This window comes from Ranitomeya variabilis, chromosome 2 (assembly GCF_051348905.1).
Source record: "Ranitomeya variabilis isolate aRanVar5 chromosome 2, aRanVar5.hap1, whole genome shotgun sequence".
NCBI classification, from domain to species: domain Eukaryota; kingdom Metazoa; phylum Chordata; class Amphibia; order Anura; family Dendrobatidae; genus Ranitomeya; species Ranitomeya variabilis.
The window spans coordinates 535,017,632-535,039,814 of NC_135233.1; the positions used below are offsets into that span (position 1 = coordinate 535,017,632).

The 22,183-nt window shown below is 48.9% G+C and overlaps 1 protein-coding gene across 1 annotated transcript; it reads right to left on the reverse strand.

Moving 5' to 3' along the window:
• Positions 1 to 210: 210 nt before the first annotated feature.
• On the reverse strand, positions 211 to 589 carry C2H11orf91 (chromosome 2 C11orf91 homolog). Its single transcript, XM_077281635.1, has one exon. The coding sequence runs from the start codon at positions 535 to 537 to the stop codon at positions 211 to 213; it is 327 nt and encodes a 108-aa protein (XP_077137750.1). The 5' UTR covers positions 538 to 589.
• Between the last annotated feature and the right edge of the window lie 21,594 nt (positions 590 to 22,183).

Below are 22,183 nucleotides of genomic sequence, written 5' to 3' on the forward strand. Positions count from 1 at the left end.
CAGACGGTGAAGAATTATCAGGGATTTATACATACAGTATCCCATACCAATATTATTACTTTTACCCCACATATTTCAAGCAGTATTTCGATAGGACTAGTCCTGAAAGCACTGCAGTAAGAAAACTAACCAGCAATGGCTATGTATGCTTATTACCCATAAAAATGGTACTGCTTAAAGGTACACATCCTAATTATTGGCCCATTATAATCACTCACATTTTTCAGCATCAAAACCATCTCCTGTGATATTAAGAAGCTCTGTCTCCTTGATTTGGATCTCCAGCTCACATAGTTTGTCAGCCAGGCTTGTCTGGGGTTTGAGGTCTTCCTGGATGTGAGTTGAGAAGAAACAGATTGGAATATAATTTAGATCTGCCATTCCCGGAGGCCAGCGCGACGCCTCGCCTCTGCAGCTCTCAGAGTTTTCAGTAAAAATTGTTCCAAGTTTCTTCCAAATGTTAAAGTGACTCTCTGGAGAATCAAATAAATTCTTGTCATACAAGGAGGGAAAGTAGACTGGCATAACTGTAGACATTTTTCTTTATTGTTGAAATGTGAGCAAGCGTTGTCCTGTAGAGAAATGAGAGTGTAACTGAACCAACTGTCAGAGCCTGTGCCAGTGCATGAGACGTGAGGTCATATCCTCAAGGCCAGTGCTACCATCAATCACAGCAGATGTACATGGCACTATCTGGATAGCCATATATGCTGCACATGTAAGGGGATGAAGAGAAGGATGGATTGAAATGGGGTCGCCTCCTCTTCTCCATGTCCGGAACCACCGGGGCAGATACCAGTGTTTCCGGGGGTAAGCTTACCTGTCCTGGACTGACCTTCCCATGTGACAGAAGGGGGCGAGTTCCAGTCAAAAGGTGCTGCGCGTGGGAAGCTGACAGCAGTCCGGGTGGGAAAGTGCAGAGCGTGGGAGAGTGAGCTGCCAGCTGCGCCGCAGTCACTGAGCGTGAGGGCCCCGACCGAGGACTCGAGCAGAGAGGCTTGACACTGTGAGTGGAGCGCCCGCTAAGGCCCTGGGGTACTCGAGCCGGGTCTGGTGGTCATTAAAGGGGTAGTCACGGTGGCAGTGACTCGGTCCGTGGCCCTGGGCATCCAAATTAAAGGAAAAGTCTTTAAAGGGGTTTTTAGAATAAACAAAGTTCGTGACTCTACCTGTGGTACTCGGTCAGAAATGACCGATGCTGCTTAAAGGAGTCCACTGGGATTGATGGTACTGCAGCAGGGATGGTATGGCTTCAGGTGAAGCTGAATCAACAGGATTCCCAGAGTAATAGATAAAGATGGTGTAGTGCCAGAAAGAAAGAGGACACAAGGTTGCAGTCTCCTTACCTTTTTACTGGTGTAAGGCAGCCACAGTCCAGCGTACGGATCACAGGTGCTGGTGTGGTCCGGCCTGCTTGGAAGCGATTCAGGAATCCCCCTAGCCAGGTGGGATTGGAAGCCTTCCTCTCTGCGCTGTGTTGTAGTCTCTTGCTGCCTTAGGCCTCACACAAGGTCCTCACTTTCTCTCTGTCCCTTTTAGTAGGACACTACCCACATGGCAGGCAGCGCAAGCCTTTTTACAGGTGTCTCTTAGTATGACTCTGGGCTATATGTGCTGCTGTGCCTTTGGGTGATAATGGTGGGCAGGCGACCTGCAATCTCCTGTCTGCCGGTTTCTGCTGTGGGGCATAAGGTTACCCCCACAACCTAGGTCTTCCAGCTACTGGTTTCTTGCACTTCAGCATGGAGGGAGCTCAGCCGCAGCTTCCCTCCAGCTCTTTACTCTCCTTTGCTTCGCTTTCCCTATCAGTCTCCTACAGACTGCTCTGTTTCTCCCCTCTCCATCCAGGAGCTGCAGATCCACTCATCTGTATGGCTCCAGCTTTCCTCTCTCAGACTCTCTCTGTCTGCTTCCTCTCTCCTTTGTCCCTCAGACAGACTTGCCAACTAATTCCTCCTCCAGCCAGAATATATAGAGAAATTCCCCTGAATCCGGGTCTCGAGCTCCCCCTTCTGGCCTGGAGTCAGAACAGTGATGCATTTACTGGTTACCTGTTAAAGGGATCCTTCCTCGCTTCCAAGCATCCATAGCATCACCCTCCCCAAGAGGAAGGCAATACCACTGTAACAACCGGTTACCTGGGGTGTTTCATGAGCACCCCCCGAACTGATGCTGACCCGCCACCCTCCGTGACTGAAGGAGACTCCCCTGACAAGTTAGAGGCAGACACGGGCAGGCCCGATGAACTGAATAGTAGACCTGAGCCCCTGAGAGGAGTATTTGGACTGATCGAGGAGCACAGTACCAGTCCTGTGGTGACTCGTTCTGGACGGAGCTTTGTGACTTAAGACTGGTGAAAGCAAGACCTCGCCTCACCCTATGCCACCCTGTTACCTGCTTTGGGATCCGTATTTTCGCCGTGGACTGGGACATGAGAGACTGAATGTGCCGCTGTTGATGGTGCCAACGTTGGAGAATTAGACCCCATCAATCAAGCCTTCTACGGACTGATAAGTTTACATCTGCTTTATTTTCTGAAAACACTGTTTAACCCATTACTTGTTGCATTCATTCCCCAAGTGCTGCCACCACAGCCGCTGTCTCTCAATGGGTATAAGACCTTGCAAAACGCTAGTGTTTAGCGGGAATATGCATGTCAATTCCGTATGCGTATTTCCCGTGGCAGGGAGTTCCGGAATTGCTGCGGAAATTTCCGCGGAAATTCAGGATGTGTGCACATAGCCCTAAAGGGCTTTTGTACTTAATCTATCTATCTCTCTATGGCAATTAGACCACTCAGAACTACAAGCTGAAATTAGTGCAGGTGCTTACATAGTCACACATGTCCAGCGCTTCAAATATTAACAGTTCCAAACTGAAGAACAGGGATGGATTTATCAGGAGGACATATGGGGTATTTGCCATAGGGCCTCCCCATCCCATCCGCTATATGGGTTGATATAGTGCCTCCCCAACCCATCCTCCATATGGAGTATTTGTATAGGGCTTCCCCAACCCATCCTTCATGAGGGCTATTTGCCCTAGGACCTCCCCAACCCATCCGTCTTATTGGGTGGTTTGCCTTAGAGCCTCCACAAACCAAACTCCATATGGGATATTTACCCTAGGGCCTCCTCAACCCATCCTTTATATGGATTATTTGACATAGGGCCTCCCCATGCCATCATCCATATGGGGTATTTACCATAGTGTCTCCCCATCCCATCTTCAATATGGAGTATTTTGCCCTAGGGCCTCCAAAACCCATCTTCCATGTGGGTGTAATAATTTTAGGGGATAACTCAGGAGACTGTTTGCGTGGAACAAGACAACTACAGGACACAGTTTTCTAAGTGGTAAAGTCTATATTATCACATGGTGATTGAAACAGGTGCAGAGAGAAACTCAAGTCCACAACACTTGGTGTAAATATTAAACGCAGCTTAGCATTCTATAGGAAACTTCAGAGGAAAATGCAACCAAGCAGAAAGTCTATGAAGCACAGTTATTATTGATGATACTTGACATGAATAAATCCTTGTCTTAGTCCAAACACAGATAGATAAGCTTATAAGGCAGTTCAAATCATATCTTAGCTCAACCAGGGAGGCCTGGTTAATAGTCTCAGGTCTTTGCAGAGCAGCAACAGCTTACATGTCCAGCAAATGCAGATGGAAGTAAACACGAGCAGCAGATGAAGGAGGATTACTGGAAACTGGTGTATGCAGCAGGAACTCAGAGCAGAGTAGCAGGATCACCACACAGGTTCACAGGAGCAGGTATATAGCCAGGGAGTAATCAGAGGTCAGGAGCTGGATGCAAGGCAGAATACTCTAGCACAGACTGAAGGCTGGGGTGGAGTTTTATAGCAGGAAGACACAGTGCACATGAGACCAAAGACGCCATCTTGGAAAAGGGCAGTAATGCACAAAAGGTAAAAAATGTTCAGAGTCCTTACAGTGGGGTATTTTGCCCTAGGGCCTCCCAAACCCATCTTTCATATGGGGTATTTTGCTCTAGGGCCTCCCAAACCCATCCTCCAAATAGGGTATTTGCCCTAGGGCCTCCACAACTATATCTTCCCCGATGATGATGATTTATTCATTGTTATCAGCTTGATAAGCGGGGAGAGATATCCATGTATGTATGCACTCCCTTTTTAAGTTGCAGCTCAAATGTCCCTATAACTTTCATAGACTCTAGGTGATCTGCTTCACTGCTGGCTGCAGAGAGACCTGCGTACAGCTGAACATGGGGTGTCAGACCTATACTATATGATACATACCTGATACTATATTCAGCTGGAGTAATAGCGTTTATTGTAACTCAGGAAGCATTACATTTGTTGTACCATGTTTACCTATCCACAGAATAGGGGATAACTTTCCAAATGCTGGGGCCAACCACTGAGAACCCCATTTATCTTGTGAAGAGGGTTTTGTAGGGTCCTGTCAAAAGGGAGAAAAGGTTGACCATACGCACCTTTACTCTATTTATTTCTAATGGATGTGCTAGAAAGAGACGAGCGCTGCACTCGCTTATCTCCAACACTCCTATTGGAAATGGATGAAGTGCAGGTGCTCATGCTAAATCTCAGCTCCATTCACAAGGGTCTCTTCAGAACCCCATTATCAGGATTGGTGGGAGCCCCAGTGGTAGGACATCCAACAATCGGCAAGTTGTTCCCTATCCTGTGATAGGTGGATGTTGTTCAAGCTTTGTAAAACCCTTTTAATTCCCCCACTGACATTAGGTAGCTGCTTTGTAAAACCCTTTTAATTCCCCCACTGACACTAGATAGCTGACGGATAAGACTGGCCAAGCACTACTATGTTCTCTATGAGACAGCCACTGTCAGACTGCTCTGTTCCCTCCAGACACTTCAGGCAGTGACTTATCCCCCAGAGAAATACAAAATCAGCCATTGTTAGCCAATCTAATGTGTGAGGACACTTTTATGGACCTAAAAAAATGGTGACAGAAACATGCTCTGTTTATTTTTTTTTTACAAAGTTCAGATTTTTTGTAACCACTAAAATAAAAAAAAACTCTTATGTTTGATATGTACATGTGTGTACATGACGTACAAAGCCATCCACAACCTGTCTCCTCCATACATCTGTGACCTCGTCTCCCGGTACTTACCTACACGCAACCTCCGATCCTCACAAGATCTCCTTCTCTACTCCCCTCTTATCTCCTCTTCCCACAATCGTATACAAGATTTCTCTCGCGTATCACCCCTACTCTGGAACCCTTCACATCAGACTCTCGCCTACAATCGAAACCTTCAAAAAGAGCCTGAAGACCCACCTCTTCCGACAAGCCTACAACCTGCAGTAACCACCGATCAACCAAACCGCTGCATGACCAGCTCTACCCTCACCTACTGTATTCTCACCCATCCCTTGTAGATTGTGAGCCTTCGCGGGCAGGGTCCTCTCTCCTCCTGTACCAGTTGTGACTTGTATTGTTTAAGATTATTGTACTTGTTTTTATTATGTATACCCCTCCTCACATGTAAAGCGCCATGGAATAAATGGCGCTATAACAATAAATAATAATAATATCACCATAATTATACTGTCCTGAAGAATCATGTTGTCAGGTCATTTTCACCACTTAATGAACGGATTAACCACTTTACATATTAAACTATTGGGCAATCCTGCCAATATCTGCGGGTTCGGCTGACTTTATTCTAATGTGCATGAAGACCTTACGGCTGCAGTACTGCTCCAGGCACTGAAAGCCCTGGTGAGAGACCTCAGTAGGAAAAGCAGGTTACTGAATAGAGTGACCTGTCACTCAGGCATTGGAGGTGGGCAGAGAACAAGGATGGTTGGAGAACTGTGTGTGACTGAAATAAGAGTGACCTGTCAATCAGGCACAGGAGGCGGGCAGAGAACAGGGAGGACAGGAGAACTTCAGGTGCAATGTCCCACCCCAAAGCACTTGCATATGATTTCAATGCTGCTTTTCCCAAACTGCAAAAGAGATTTCTACAACCAAGCTAAGGATTTCATCAGCAAGAAAGCCCCTGTACATACTATTCATTAGGCCTCATACCCATTTGTGAGAAAAACGGACGAGTGCAATTCGATAAAAAATTGGATTACACTTGGACCAATGTTATTCAATAGGTGACATCTCATTTGCGATTTTTTTCTCAGCCGAAATTGGACTGAGAAAAAATCACAGCATGCTGCGATTTGCTGCGATTCTCGGACGAGACTCGCCAATGGGTGCGAGAAAAAAAATCGCACAGCACTCGGACCATGCGAGTGCTGTCCAATTTTTACGCACGTATGTCCTTTGAAAAGCTGGTAATTCAGTGCGGTGTACAGTAAAATCTCACTGACAAGTTACAATAGAATAGATATATACACATAGAATATGTATATATATATACCGTATATATATATATATATATATATATATATACATATATATATATCAGTGTTACATACAGTAAACCATTTCATATCCCTTATATTTTTACATATTCCTCACTAATAATTTTAGTAGTGTTTGTGTGTAAAATTTGGGAGCTCTAGGTGTTAAATTAAAGGGTTATTTCACAGAAAAAACTGACGTGGGCTCCGGCACAATTTTCTGCGCCAGAGTGAGAAAGCCAGTAACTGAGGGCAGATATTAATAGCCTAGAGAGGGACCATGGTTATTGCCCTCCCCCCAGGCTAAAAACATCTGCCCCCAGCCACCCCAGAAAAGGCGCATCTGTAAGATGCGCCTTTTCCGGCACATAGCCACTCCCTTCCCACTCCCCTGTAGCAGTGGGATATGGGGTAATAAGGGGTTAATATCACCTTGCTATTGTAAGGTGACATTAAGCCTGGTTAATAATGGAGAGATGTCAATAAGACACCTATCCATTATTAATCCAATAGTAGTAAAGGGTTAAAAAAAACAGACATTAAGAAAAAAGTATTTTAATGAAATAAGTAAACACATGTAGTTTTATGATCCTTATTGTACGCTCAATCCAACTGACGACCCTCGTTCTCCTGTAAAAAAGGGAAAATAAAAAAGCAACAATATCCCATACCTGTCTGCCATGCAGTCATGTCCCACACTGTAATTCCATCTGAAGGGGTTAAATACATTTGCAACCAGGAGCGGTGCTAATGTGACTGCTCCTGGCTGTAAAAGACTGGGGAATGAATGAAATGAAGTTAACGTAAGGTGTAAATCAGTCACAGGAGCACTGAAAGGAGACTCTGACACAGGATGAAGTTTAGCCACAATGCGCTTCAACGGAAATACAGTCTTCATCAGGTGGAAGTTGAAGACGGTATTTCTGTTGAAACACGTTGTTGCTAAACGTCATCCCGTGTCAGACTCTCCTTTTAGTGCTCCTGTGACTGATTTCTACCTTTTATTTTGTATGTTTCTGTCCTAATTGCCATATGGGGGATTGTTTTTTGAAGGATGTATTGTACTTTTAAATGACCCCATTTAATTTAAAATATTGTGTACTTGAAAATGGGAAAAAATCCAATTGGGGTGAAATTTCAAATAAAATTCACAATTTTGACATTGTATTTTGTGAATTGATTTTACAGTGTACATAGCAAGGTAAAATGACCTGGCAGTATGGCTACAGTATGATTATGGCAATACCGTCCTTGTGCAGTTTTTAAAATATTTTTGTTGTGAAAAAAATGGAAATTAATAAAAAAAAATGTTTTTGATTGTGTCTACTGATGAGTGAGCATACTCGCCACTATTTGGTGCTCGCGATGATCAGAGCTCGCTGAGTATTTCCGGGTTTGCTCGGCGGGAGCTCGGGTCACCAATGAACATGCAGGAATTGTCTGCCACACACTGTAATGCCACAGCCATGTTGGTTGTGGCATTACAGTGATTGGCTGGCCGCAGAGCGGCTATATCAGACCTGGCACCACCATGCTCGTCACAGTCTACTCCGGGAATGAGGCAGTGTAGGGAGAGGTGCTGCCAGAGGTGTATCTAGGGTTTCTGGCACCCGGGGCATGAATTCATTTTGGCCCCCCCAAGGACATATGCCCCCCGTCAGCCCCAAGATTGCCCTCTCCTCCCCCACCATCCCCATCATTGCTCTCTCCCTGTCAGCCCCATAATTGCCCTCTCCTCCTCCACCATCCCCATCATTGCTCTCTCCCCGTCAGCCCCATCATTGCCCTCTCCTCCCCCACCATTCCCATCATTGCTCTCTCCCTGTAAGCCCCAACATTGCCCTCTCCTCCTCCACCATCCCCATCATTGCTCTCTCCCCGTCAGCCCCATCATTGCCCTCTCCTCCCCCACCATCCCCATCATTGCTCTCTCCCGTCAGCTCCATCATTGCCCTCTCCTCCACCATCCCCATCATTGCTCTCTCCCCATCAGCCCCATCATTGCCCTCCACCATCCCCATCATTGCTCTCTCCCTGTCATCCCCATCATTGCCCTCTCCTCCTCCACCATCCCCATCATTGCTCTCTCCCCATCAGCCACATCATTGCCCTCTCCTCCTCCACCATCCCCATCATTGCTCTCTCCCTGTCAGCCCCATCATTGCCCTCTCCACCATCCCCATCATTGCTCTCTCCCCGTCAGCGCCATCATTGCCCTCTCCACCCCCACCATCCCCATCATTGTTCTCTCCCCGTCAGCCCCATCATTGCCCTCTCCTCCTCCACCATCCCCATCATTGCTCTCTCCCCGTCAGCCCCATCATTGCCCTCTCCTCCACCATCCCCATCATTGCTCTCTCCCCATCAGCCCCATCATTGCCCTCTCCTCCCCCACCATCCCCATCATTGCTCTTTCCCCATCAACCCCATCATTGCCCTCTCCTCCCCGACCATCCCCATCATTGCTCTCTCTCCATCAGCCCCATCATTGCTCTCACATCCTCCACATCCCCATCATTGCTCTCTCCCCGTCAGCCCCATCATTGCCCTCTCCACCCTCACCATCCCCATCATTGCTCTCTCCCTGTCAGCCCCATTATTGCCCTCTCCTCCACCTTCCCCATCATTGCTCTCTCCCCGTCAGCCCCATCATTGCCCTCTTCTCCCCCACCATCCCCATCATTGCTCTCTCCCCGTCAGCCCCATTATTGCCCTCTCCTCCTCCACCATCCCCATCATTGCTCTCTCCCCGTCAGCCCCATCATTGCCCTCTCCTCCCCCCACACACACTATTCACTTCTCGGCACATTCCCCTCCAGCGCGCCACACACACACACACCCCTCTCACCTCTCACCTCTCCTCACGCTCTGCCGCAGCATCTCATCGCCTTCCTCTGACACAGCCGGCCGCCGAATGATGACGTCATCCAGCAGCACATCTGTGTGAGAGGAAGCAGGAAGACAGATCGCTGGGCAGCGGAGCTGCAGGGATTTCTCCCTGCCTGCCGCAGCCACCCTGCAGGGGCCCCCCTCCACCTCTGCACATGTTGGGAGCCGGCGCTCTGCAGCTTCTCTGTGCCGGCTGTCAGCTTGACAGTCGGCACAGAGAACAGCTGACTCCCAGACCGTGGGTGGCAGAATGCAGCTGCCGGGGGAGACACTGCGGATCGCCGAATTAGGCGGCCCGACTGCACCCTTCTGCCGGCTGCGCCCGGGGCACATGCCCCGGCTGCCTCCCCCTAGATATGCCACTGGATGCTGCTGAGCTATGGAGAGATTTGTTGCTTTGTACTTAGTGTGAGTATACTATAAATAATACACATACCCATCTCAACTAACAGTCCTTCTGAGTACTAATAAAGCTGTATAGATATCAGTGCTAGGCAAGCAGGCAGTGTATGTGGCAGACTGCAGTGCATATAGCAAGAGGGTTCATTCCAGTTCTGTCTGCTGCTGCTGCCTATTACAGATATTTGTAGACATAGTGCCAGGTATCAGGGGCCAGGAATAATTTTTTTTGGGATCTTAATCCTGATTATTTGCTTTAAAAGTAATCCAGAGAACACCGTTTTTCTGCTCCATTTGCTTGTTGGCACTGCAGAATACAGCCAGATCCTTTCCATATTAATGCGCTAAAAATCCAGATATTTCAAACTGTTTTGTCACATGGATCAAATATCAGTGCGCTCAAAATTGTGCCATTTCAGGGCTACATTTAGTGTTTTTTGCAGTGTCTTACCCAAGTTATTGACACCAGTTTGCTGAAAAAAAAGTTACCTACAGGCCAGACATTTTAAACTGGGGTTTGTTTGTCACACAGATCACATATCTTCCCTTCCCTTCCAATCCCTGTCGTGCACTCAAACAGTAGTTTTCCTGCACATATTGGGTATCAGTGTACTAAGGAGAAATTGCACAACAAATTCTATGGTGCATTTGCTCCTGTTACCCTTTTGAAAATGCAAAGCTTGGAGCTAAACAACATTTTTGTGAGAAAAATGTGATTTTTTTTCACTGCTCAACGTTCTAAACTTCTCTGAAGCACCTGGGGTTTATGGTGCTCAATAGAAATCTAGATGTTTCCTGAGGGGTCTAGTTTCCAAAATTGTGTCACTTAAGCAGGGTTTCCTCTCTTTAGGCACATCAGGGGCTCTCCAAATGCATCATGTTGTCGGCTAATTATTCTGGCAAATGTTGCATTCAAAAAGTGAAATGGCACTCCTTTCCTTTCCAAGCCCTGCTGTGCATCTAAACAGTGGCTTTTCCCTACAAATGGGGTATCGACATTTTCAGGAGAAATTGTGCAACAAATTGTATTGTGCTTTTTCTCCTGTTACTGTGGCACCCCTGAAAGTCCAGACGCCACAGAGGTACTGCATCTCAGCCAGAAATGTGGTATTCCAACTCTCTGGTAAGACGGGAGCTTTATACAGAACTCGAACACTCGCACCCAACAGACACCAGTTTAGACGGGGCATCTAGGTGAACCCTTAGGAAGGATGGCCTCATCCCAGTTTAGATCGGAAAGAGTTTTGGGGAGTGGGTGGAGAAGGTAGGAAAAAGGGGAGGAGCTCATCAGGTGGGGAAGAGTGTGAGAGCCGTTGATCCTGAGAGACCAAAGAAGAAGGAAGTTTGAGGCAGGGGGGGAAAAGAAGAGGAGCTTGTTGGGAAAATCAGCTTAGGCAAAGTTTGTGAGAGAAGTGAAGCTGAGCAGATGTGGGGAAACCAGAGCACATGAGCTGCGCGCACAGTGAACAAGCCTGTAGAGACATGTCCACACCACCAAGAGACTTGAAAACACAAAAAAGCACAGTAAAACAAAAAACACTCTGTTGCAAAAAAATCACAGTGGACAGCAAGTGCTAGTAAAAAGATGGAAAAAACAGGGTATTTGGTTGATATGTTTTTTGCAAAAAATGTACATTAAGCCGCTCTACCAAACGTCAAGGTATACCCGTATCAGAGCAGTCCTAACTAATGTATGTAATCCCTACCTGATATATTTAAAATCTGGTCATATGTACAATACCTGCATGAGCAGGATTCAGAAAAGGAATGTCCATGTGGACATGCTGGACAGAGCGGCTCCTGTGCACACAGCTCAAAAAAAGAGGGGTGGAGGCCTCCCCAGTCTTGTGGACACAAGAAAACAATTATGTAAAACCAGAACACATGAGCTGCGCACCCAGTGAACAAGCCCATAGAGACATGTTCACACCACCAAGAGACCTGAAAACACAAAAAAGCACAGTAAAACCAAAAACACTCTGCTGCAAAAAAATCACAGTGAACAGCAAGTCCTAGTAAAAAGATGGAAAAAACAGGGTATTTGGTATAGTCGTATCAGAGCAGTCCTAACTTTTTTTGAGCTGTGCGCACAGGAGCCGTTCTGTCCAGCGTGTCCACATGGACATTCCTTTTCTGAAACCTGCTCATACAGGTATTGTACATATGACCAGGTTTTAAATACATCAGATAGGGATTACATACATTAATTAGGACTGCTCTGATACGGGTATACCTTGATGTTTGGTAGTGCGGCTTATTATACATTTTTTTCAAAAAAACGTAGCAACCAAATACCCTGTTTTTTCCATCTTTTTACTAGCACTTGCTGTCCACTGTGATTTTTTTGCAACAAATTGTTTTTAGTTTTACTGTGCTTTTTTGTGTTTTTGAGCAGGTGTGGGGGTCTGCAGCTCCAGACAGACTGAGAGCAAGAGCAAGAATTGAAAGGAAGGATAAGCTCCTAGTAGAAGGGTTTCCAGGAGCACGGGATGTGCGGAAGCCATCCGTGGGATCTGTATCCAGGCTGACTGGCATCAGTGGAGGAACCAGGCCGCAGTAGGGGTTCCGGCCCCTGAATTAGTGGGAACACTCCAGGCTCCAGCTAAGAATCTGGAGGCTGCTGTGATTGCAGGTGCAGCAGCCACATTTGCACCTACTCGCCGAAAAGGTGAACATATAGGGTCCAGGTGACAGAGAGTAAGTCGCCCAACAAGGCCCGTGTTCACTGGCTTGGGACACTGGGTGGCAAGCGCCGAGGCAGTAGAGGCGATAGCCAGTGCAGAAAGACGGCCAGGAGAGGCATACATATATGTGGAGTTCTGGACAGGTGCCCGACTTGCCGGAGAGTTCTCTGGATTTCTTACCTGGAGGACACAGCACCCCGGCTGGGGGCCCGAAATGTAAGTAAAGCTGTGAAAACTGCAACCTGCTGTATTGTTCCATTTCTTTCCAGCATCACCTACTCTGCACCTCTAACTGTCTCTAGCAACATTGCCACCCACATCACTCACTACCCTAGGGACCCAGCTCTTCCTGTGGGGAGCTATACCATCTAAGCTGCAAAACTATCACCCCCAGAGGACCCCTATCAGCAGCGTCGGTCACCCCTGACCGAGTACTTCAGGTTGCGTCACAAACTCATTTTTTTTATCATCCCTTTAAGGACTATCGCTTTTACTTGGGTGCCCAGGGCCATGGACCGGGTTGCTGCCACTGTGACCACCCTTTTAACGATGACCAGACCCAGTGCCAAATATCCCCTAAGCCCTGGCGGGTGACTCAACTTGGCATCACGAACAGGATAGACTGACACGGTAAATCGGGTTCTGTGCACCATGGACTGTAATGGACTGTGTGAGACTGTTTAATGGCTGCCATTATTGCACCACGAAGCGGATGTAGAATGAGGAGGATATGTTGCCATGGGTGGAGCACAAGAACCGTCGCGAAAGCTGGATCCACCCACTACAGAGACTGTCAGGAGGATGGATCCGTCAGGAGGACGGATACGCCCCTGGAGATGGCCGGTGGAAAAGTGGAGCAGAGATCGCCCACTAAGCAGAAAGGAAGGGGACAGGGGAAAGCGTGGCTGCAGCATGGCTGCACGCTACCCGGTGGCGGAAAGCAGAGGAGCGCCGCTGGGACTTGCCGACACCAGAGAGGATGTCCCCGGTCAGCAACAAGAAACCCCGAACCAGATGACAACCTTGGATCCGGAGCTCCTCGGCGCAGAAATGGAGGAGCTGGCCAGACAACTCCTGCGGACCCAGATGACAGCGGTGGCCGCATGGAAACAGTCCCTGTTGAAGAGAGTGAAAACCGTAACACACCGGAGCTTACCACCACCGCTCACAACCCCAGCGGAGCCAGAGAGAGAGGCACTGCTGAAGAAGATGGCGGCGGTGACTAAAGACCTGGAGCCTGCACTCTTGGCCCTAGCCGGAAAGTGAGACGCTGCCGAAGGAGAGGACGACATCACAGCAACAGGCCCTGTAACCAGCATACCTGACCCCAGATGAGGCAGAGAAGGACACCGGCACTGGAGAGACAGGTATGCAAACTGCCCCGGTAGCTGAGGAAACCCTGGTGGGACACTTAGAGCCCCCACCAACTTTAATGCCCGGCCAGGTAGCAACTACTATAACCTGGGACCGCATAACAGACATGGGGAATATACTTACTGATCAACTGGTGCCTGAACCCTCGACCCTGAAGGCATGCAGACAAAAAGAGACCATACACTGGAGGCACCCAAAACCAGACCTTATGGGGTTCACTGAAGAGGCCCAAGCAGCAGCTAAACATGTAGCAATAATAGAAAAAGAAGAATACTGCTAGCAGCAGATTTTGAATTTAGTCGCTGAGGATAATAAACACAGAGCTAAATGGGAGGCTATGGAAGAAAGAAACATATTAGCTAAAGCCCTGTCCTGCAAATGTAAACCTGCGGAGAGAGGACCAATAAGATCAGGAACTGTTGTCACCTTTAACCTGGACAGAGGATGAGGTTTCATAAAGGAATATGGTGGAACTGCAGAACTGTTTGTAAACCGCAGAGACGTAGAGTCACACCTCTTAAAGAGAAACTCTGACCGTGACCTTTACCCAGGAGATAATATAACCTTTACCCGGCACCATGGTGAAAGGGGATACTATGCCCTGCACGTAAAAAGATGTACAGAGGAGCGTGCCAATACTGGTGTAGCCACTGAGAGTGGAGTGCATACCCAGGCTACACAAACCCCTGTTGATGGACTGTTTCCTATTGAGTCACCAGTTGTGACATTCACCAAAGAACCTCCCCAGTCAAGAAGCAGTAGACACCAGGATCTATCCTGGAAAATAAAATAAAGAGACAGTCACCTTTTTTGAAAATGTTTTGATTATGCTTGTTGATGTTTCTTACAGTTTAAAGAGACAGTAGGGTAATGAATGGTGAAATACCTGATAACTTTTCCCTTGTAAATAGTTGGCAGTGGCACCTCTTAAGGTGCCCCTTATTGGTTTTACCATGCCCCGGCAGCGTGTATAGAACCCTGGTTACCCTGCTGAAAAACCGTCAGGCGTGGCTGAAGACCAGGTCTGTAAATAATAAAGCACTTGGCACTCAGAGATTCATTTGCAAGATAAGCGTGAAAGTTTTGTTTATTTGTGCGACCAGTTCAAGAGTGTTTATAAATGTTTTCGGTCACAAGACCTTCATCAGAAACATCTCTCATGAAACTGGAGGCAAGACAGCGCAATGCATAGGCCCAAAAGGCCCACGCACATATGAATGTAACCTGAAGACCAGGTCTGGTTATTATGCCTTGTAGCCTGCCCAAGCTTACGTTGGGGGTTTAGGACGGGTGTTATTGGTGCACAAGAACACCCTGATATTATAATGTTTGCACTTGATTTATAAAATGTTTGTACATTTCACCTGTGTGCACTTATGTAAATTTTGGTTAGCAACGTTTAGGGATAAACAGCCTCACATAAAGGAAGGAAAAGTTGGTGTTACCTGTTTTAACCTTTTAAAGTTGAAATGCATTTCCAAAATTTTGCATGTCTTCACCTGGTTTTTGCTTTGTTCCAGCTCATCAGGAGGGGGAAGAGTGTGAGAGCAGTTGATCCTGAGAGACCAAAGAAGAAGGAAGTCTGAGGCAGAGGGGAAAAGAAGAGGAGCTTGTTGGGAACATCAGCTTAGGCGACGTTTGTGAGAGAAGTAAAGCTGAGCAGACGTGGGGGTCTGCAGCTCCAGACAGACTGAGAGCAAGAGCAAGAATTGAAAGGAAGGAGAAAAAGCTTCCAGTAGAAGGGGTTCCAGGAGCATGGTAAGTGTGGAGGCCACCCATGGGATCCGTATCCAGGCTGACTGGTGTCAGTGGAGGAAACATGTCATAGTAGGGGTTCCGTCTCCTGATTTAATGGGAACGCTCCAGGCTTTAGCTAAGAATCCAGAGGCTGCTGTGATTGCAGGTGCAGTAGCCACATTTGCACCTACTAGCCGAAAAGGTAAACATACAGGGTCCAGGGGACAGAGAGTATCTCGCCCGACAAGGCTTGGGACACTGTCACTGGCTTGGGACACTGGGTGGCAAGCTCCGAGGCAGGAGAGGTGACAGCCAGCGCAGAAAGACAGCCAGGAGAGCCATACATATACGTGGAGTTCTGGACAGGTGTCCGACTTGCCAGAGAGTTCTCTGGACTTCTTACCTGGAGGACACAGCACCCCGGCTGTGTAAGAGGGTGAACTGTAGTCCCACTGAGAGGGCACTAGGACCCTGTGGTTTTTGCCTGCTGCAGCAGAGAACAGACCCTGCAAGACTCCGAGAGACAATGTGTGCTGGGGGGTGGGGTCTGGTATGGTATCTCGTGTGTAAAGTGAAACAAGGAAGTGAGAGGAGATAGAGAAAGGCGGGAAGAAAGAGCAGAGCTGCCGTGATATAGCAAAGAGACTGTGTGAGGATTTTACTGCGAGTTTGTTGGAGAAAGAGAAGCTATTGAGAGACTTTCCATTGCTAACGTTTTCCTGGAGAAAAGCTAACTTTTATTTTGAAAGACTGAAACTTTACTGCAAACCCACTACGTGTTTGAGAGTCTGTGGATTCCCTGTGCATCAAGTGGAGAAACAAGTCTGACAGACTGCTGATACAGAAACGGACGGGTTGTCGTGGAAGTATTCCTAGGAGCTACAGAAGCAGAGACAACATCGTGAGACCACCAACTAAGTCCCCGGCGTTTGGGCTCGGCATCTGCCGATCAGACAAGAGGAGCTTGCTGTAACTCATTGGCGCTGAAGATATAGACTGGCTGCAGCCTGTGCGGATTCCTGAGAGGAGATCTATCTCAGGATACGGTACCAATAGTCATAGATACCCGGGTATCCCTGCTCAGAGTGTTTAATTGTTACTTTAGAGGTGTATCTTTTATTAGAGGTGTGTAAGTTATACTCAGTGTGCCGTTCCAGGGGCTCCCTTGATAACACTACAATCAATTTACACTTGTTCCTGTTTTAGTTTCCCTGTTAGGTAAATTTCTTACTAGTCTGTTGTAGCATACAGTTCTCAGGAGACCTTGGAGTGGTACAGTGATTTCAGCTGTTGCTGAGCTGGTGTATCTTTGGGGTGCATCTACTTTAATATTCTCCATATTACCTTTATTATTTTGCCTTTGAGTAAATACCGTTGGAGATTTCTGCCTTAGTCTTGGTTTGTGACTCACTGGATCTTATTCGGACCTCTGGTCATTACATTTTTGGCGTAGTCGGCAGGATCCAGTGTTGTCATGGACGAGGGCGAGGGTGGAAATGACCCCGCTATATCCGCATCCTCCTCGGGGGTTGGGGTTCCCCTGGCAGCCGCGGCGACTCCGGGAGGGTATGTGCCTGTAGGAGCTTTACTTCAGCACATGCCGAAATACGATGGGCGCAATATGGCGTTGCAAGATTGGGCTGAGAGAATCCAGAGTATTCTGCGCATGTGTAATTTGACCCCCGCGTTACGCGCTGAGCTGGCATTAAATGCACTGGAGGGTGATGTTAGGCGTATGGTGATGGTGCACCCAGAATCAGAGAGGGATACGTTAGAAAAGATTTTGGAACTGTTAGAGGGGAGTTTGGGGGGCCGAGCACGTGTGGCCCAGCTTCGGTCCCTATTCTTTAATCGTCCCCAGAGAGAGTGTGAGTCCCTGATGCAGTACTCTAATATCTTGCAAGAGATGCTGAATGAGATGCAGCGACTAGACCAGGGGGCCATGGGAGCGTTCCGGGAGGTAGACCGCTTGCTCCGGGATCAATTCATTACCGGTTTAGCTAATAGACTTCTCCGGGACAAACTGTTGGAAATGGCCCGGGCTGCACCAGAATTATCCTTCTGGCAGATTTACCGAGCTGCAGTGGAAAGGGAAGAGAAATCTGCCCATGTGCCCGAGGGGTCAGTGAACAGTGCCCAGCTGGAGGAAGGTGGGTCATCAGGGTTAGGGGGAGAGGGGCTGGTAAGCGTGATACAAGCTTTGCGTGCTGAGGTGAAGGAGTTGAAGCTGAAATTGTCTCAACTGACAGTTGATCCCGCCTCTACCCCCTCACGGGGGCCTCCTGCCCCACCCCCTGGAACGGTGACCCCACAGACGGCCAGGTCGTCCTATCAGAATGAGTCAAGCCCTCGTCCACGAGGAGCAATCACCTGCTGGAAGTGTGGGCGCCAGGGACACATCTCTCGTTACTGCCGGACGCTTGCAGCCCCAGAAACCCCGTCGCCGGCTTTAAACTTCCGGCCGCTGCCATGAGAGGGCAAGCAGCAGCGGCCCCACCCACATAAAGCCCTCGACGGAATGAGCAAGATTTGTTTGCATGTAGTCCAGTGATAGAAGCAGAGTTTGAAGGGCGGAAGATGAGGTGCTTGGTTGACACGGGATCCGAATGTACTATAATGCCACTAGAAGTATATGAGAGATACTTCAGTCGACTAGTGATTCCAGAGGATAGCCGAGTGATACGACTGACCGCCGCCAATAATGGTCAACTGTCAGTCAAGGGAATCGTGTGGATGCAACTAAAAATGTTTGGTCAAGACCTGGGGCAGAAAGGGGTAGTACTGGTGGATCACCCCCCTAGAAGAGGGATGGAAGTGACGCTCGGAATGAACGTGCTGCGAGACTTGAATCACCAGATGTATGCCAGTGAAGGACCCCGATACTGGGCCCGTGCGACAAGACACCGACCCACACAGAGAATTCTACACCGTCTAGTGCTGAGTTGCGACTTGCTGAAAAGTGCGGTCCCAGGTGGCCGGGTGGGCCGGGTCCGAGTGCCATCGAGGGCCCCGATCCTGCTGGGACCAAGACAAGAGGAACTCTTAATGCTGCCTGTGGGAGCTGCACAGAGATTGAATGGGCTTGAAGTGCTACTTGAGCCCGCCCGAGAGGGTTCCTCATTTGCCAAGGTACATGTGGCCCGGTCTCTGGCGATCGTGAAGAATGGACGAGTGCCGGTCCGATGCATCAATGTTTTAGATGAAGCTGTTGCAATTCCCGCTGGAACCATACTGGCTGAACTGTTCGTGCCGGCAGAAAAGGTGCCGAAAAATGCAGGATTCGAACTGCGACCAGACCAACAGTCATCCTGGACCTTTGCGGTCGAGGTAGGCCGGACTGAGCCTCCTACGGAGGAATGGAATAGTCATGTGATCATGGAGCAGATGGGAGTGGATCGGGAGAAGCTGACCCCTGTGCAGTTGGAGCAGTTGGAGAGAGTTTTGTGGGAACATCAAGAGACCTTTTCCCGACATGGAGAGGACTTCGGGTGTACCCAGACGATTGAGCATGAGATTCCAACGGGGGATACTCCACCCATTAGAGAAAGATATCGTCAAATTCCTCCAGCGCTTTATCAAGAGGTGAAGAGCATGGTGGCCAGTATGCTGGACAACCAAGTGATCCGAGAGAGCCGGAGTCCATGGGCGGCCCCTGTAGTCTTGGTCCGCAAGAAGGATGGGACACTCCGATTTTGTGTGGACTATCGAAAATTGAACGCCCACACCATACGGGACGCATATCCTTTACCCCGTATTGAAGAATCCCTGTCGGCCCTGGGTCGGGCCAAGTATTTCTCAACGTTGGATTTGGCAAGCGGGTACTGGCAGGTCCCAATGGCTGAAAAAGATCGGGCCAAGACGGCGTTTGTCTTGCCAATGGGGCTCTTTGAGTTCAACCGGATGCCCTTTGGCCTCGCTACCGCCCCGGGAACCTTCCAACGCCTGATGGAACATTGCTTGGGCGATCTAAATTTTGAATCAGTCCTGATATATCTAGACGACATTGTGGTGTTCGGAACCTCATTTGAAGATCATCTGGAGAAGCTGCGTCAAGTTCTCCGGCGGCTCAAGAGCTACGGCCTGAAAATAAAGCCAAAAAAATGTCAACTGTTACGAAACCAGATTGAATATTTGGGGCATCTGGTGACCCCGGACGGGGTACTACCTTTAGACAGTAAGATCAAGGCGGTACAAGAGTGGCCCCCTCCTTGTGACCTGCGAGAAGTGCGGGCCTTCCTGGGCCTAGCAGGATACTATCGGCGGTTTGTGCCTAAATTCTCACAAGTGGTGAGTCCCTTGAATGAACTTTTGAGAGGGACAGCGCTGGGTCCTCGAAATCGCCCCATTCCGTGGGGGCCCCTACAGAAAAAGGCATTTGATGAAGTGAAAATCGCCGTAACGAGTGCCCCATTGCTGGCCTACGCCCGGTTCGACACCCCTTTTTTGTTGTATACCGATGGTAGTCTTCATGGGTTGGGGGCTGTACTAGCACAGGTGCAGGATGGCCGAGAGCGAGTGATTTCTTATGGCAGCAGATCTTTAAGAGACTCCGAGCGAAATCCGGCTAACTACAGCTCATTCCGGCTGGAATTGCTGGCCCTGGTGTGGGCAATGACAGAACGCTTCGCCGAGTATCTAACAGGAGCTGAGGTGCTAGTCATGACAGATAACAACCCGCTAGCTCACTTAGAGAATGTAAAACTGGGAGCGTTAGAGCAGCGGTGGGTCACCAGACTAGCCAAGTTCAATTACCGCATTAAATTTCGCTCTGGTCGAGAAAACGGCAATGCAGATGCATTGTCAAGAGTGCCCCTTGGGTCATCAGGGGAAGATGTTGACGAACAACTTGAGGACACTGAAACTCCAGCTTTGGGGCAGATACCTATCTTCCAAAGTGTGGTACACTCAAGTGGGGTGGCCACCGGGATGCCCTGTGTCCTGGGTAAAACATCTTCAGATTGGACAAGAGTCCAGGATGAGTGTCCGGACGTTGCACTTGTGCGCCGTTGGGTACAAAACAAGGCCTGGCCCAGTGCAGAGGACAAGGCTCAGTTGTCCATGGAAGGAATGAAACTCCTTCGACAATGGGATAAATTGTGTGTGGAACAAGGTCTTTTGTATCGTAAGGTGTACCTGCCATCGGAGCTGCAGCATCGGTACCAACTGATAATTCCTGTGGGGATGGGTCCAGTGGTCGCTCGTGAGGCGCATGAGAAGGGGGCCCATTTTGGAAGTGAAAAGACATTTCAGTGGTTGCAGCGAGTCCTCTACTGCCCTGAGTTGGGAGGGATGGTGGCCGACGCGTGTCGGCAGTGCCGAATTTGTGGGCTCAACAAAAGCCCTGAGCAGCGGGCTCCCACACAGTCTATTAAGACTTCAGCTCCACTGGAGCTACTCATGATTGACTACGTGTTGATAGGGTACTCTACGTCAGGGTACTCCTATTGCCTGGTGATGACAGATCACTTTACCAAGTATGCTGTAGCGGTGCCGACAAGAAATCAGACGGCCAAGTCGGCGGCTGAGGCAGTGTGCCGACATTTCTTCCAAGTGTTCGGGTGTCCGCAGAGAATACATTCAGATCAAGGGGCCTGCTTTCAGGGGACGCTGATGAAAGAGTTGCACCAGCTCTATGGTATTGAGCAGTCGAGAACAAAGCCTTACCACCCTCAGGGTAAAGGGGCGTGTGAGCGTTTTAATCGGACCTTGTTGCAAATGTTGAGGTCCTTAGAGAGTCAGCAACAGACATGCTGGCCTGAGTATCTCCCCGAATTGATGTGGGCTTACAATAACAGGGTGCACAGTACTACTGGTTACTCACCACACATGTTAATGTTTGGTAGACCTGGCCGAGACATTGAGGATTTGAACATGCCAGATCCCTCCTCTGCCCCCCCTCGGACTGCATCCGAGTGGGTACGAGAGCATCGGCGGCGGTTGAGGGTGGTGCATCAGGTGGTGGGCGACCGCCTTCGCCAGGTGGTCCATAGGGACACGCGACCTGTACAAACAGAGCTGTTCTCTCCGGGAGACAGAGTGTTGGTGAGGACAAAACGACGGTCAGGAAAGCTGAGTGACCGATGGGAGGCGATACCGTATCTGATAAAAAAACAGGTGAACCCTGAGATTCCAGTGTACGAGGTCGAACCGGTGGGGACAGGGGGGCCAACCCGTAATTTGCATCGTAACATGTTACAACGGTGCTGGTTTGAAGATTCGGCGCCTACTCCCCTAGAGCCAGAGGCCATGTTCCAAGGGGCGGGAACTCTGAATGATCTTGAGTTTGATGGTGTACTTACTCCTGCGCCTGCTTATTTGCCCCCTGTGACCAATCTTGAGTTTGATGGTGTGCTTACCCCTGCGCCTGCTTATTTGCCCCCTGTGACCGATCTGGCCTCGGGTGATGAGAATGTTGGGGATATGGAGGATGTTGTTGAGGAGAGTGCATCAGGTCAACTGCTTGGTCCTGACGCTGTATCACAGGACATCGAGCCGCAGGAGGAGACAACTCCACTTGCGCCCACTAACACGACCACGGAAGAAACTTTAGCTCCCTCTAAGGTTACACCTGTTGATGTAGGACTCAGGAGAACTACACGATCTACGGCAGGAATACCGCCTCAGCGATATGCTCAAGATGAATTTGAGTGGGAAGGTATGTCGAGGACGCCAACCTCTAGTGGGGTGGCATGTAAGAGGGTGAAC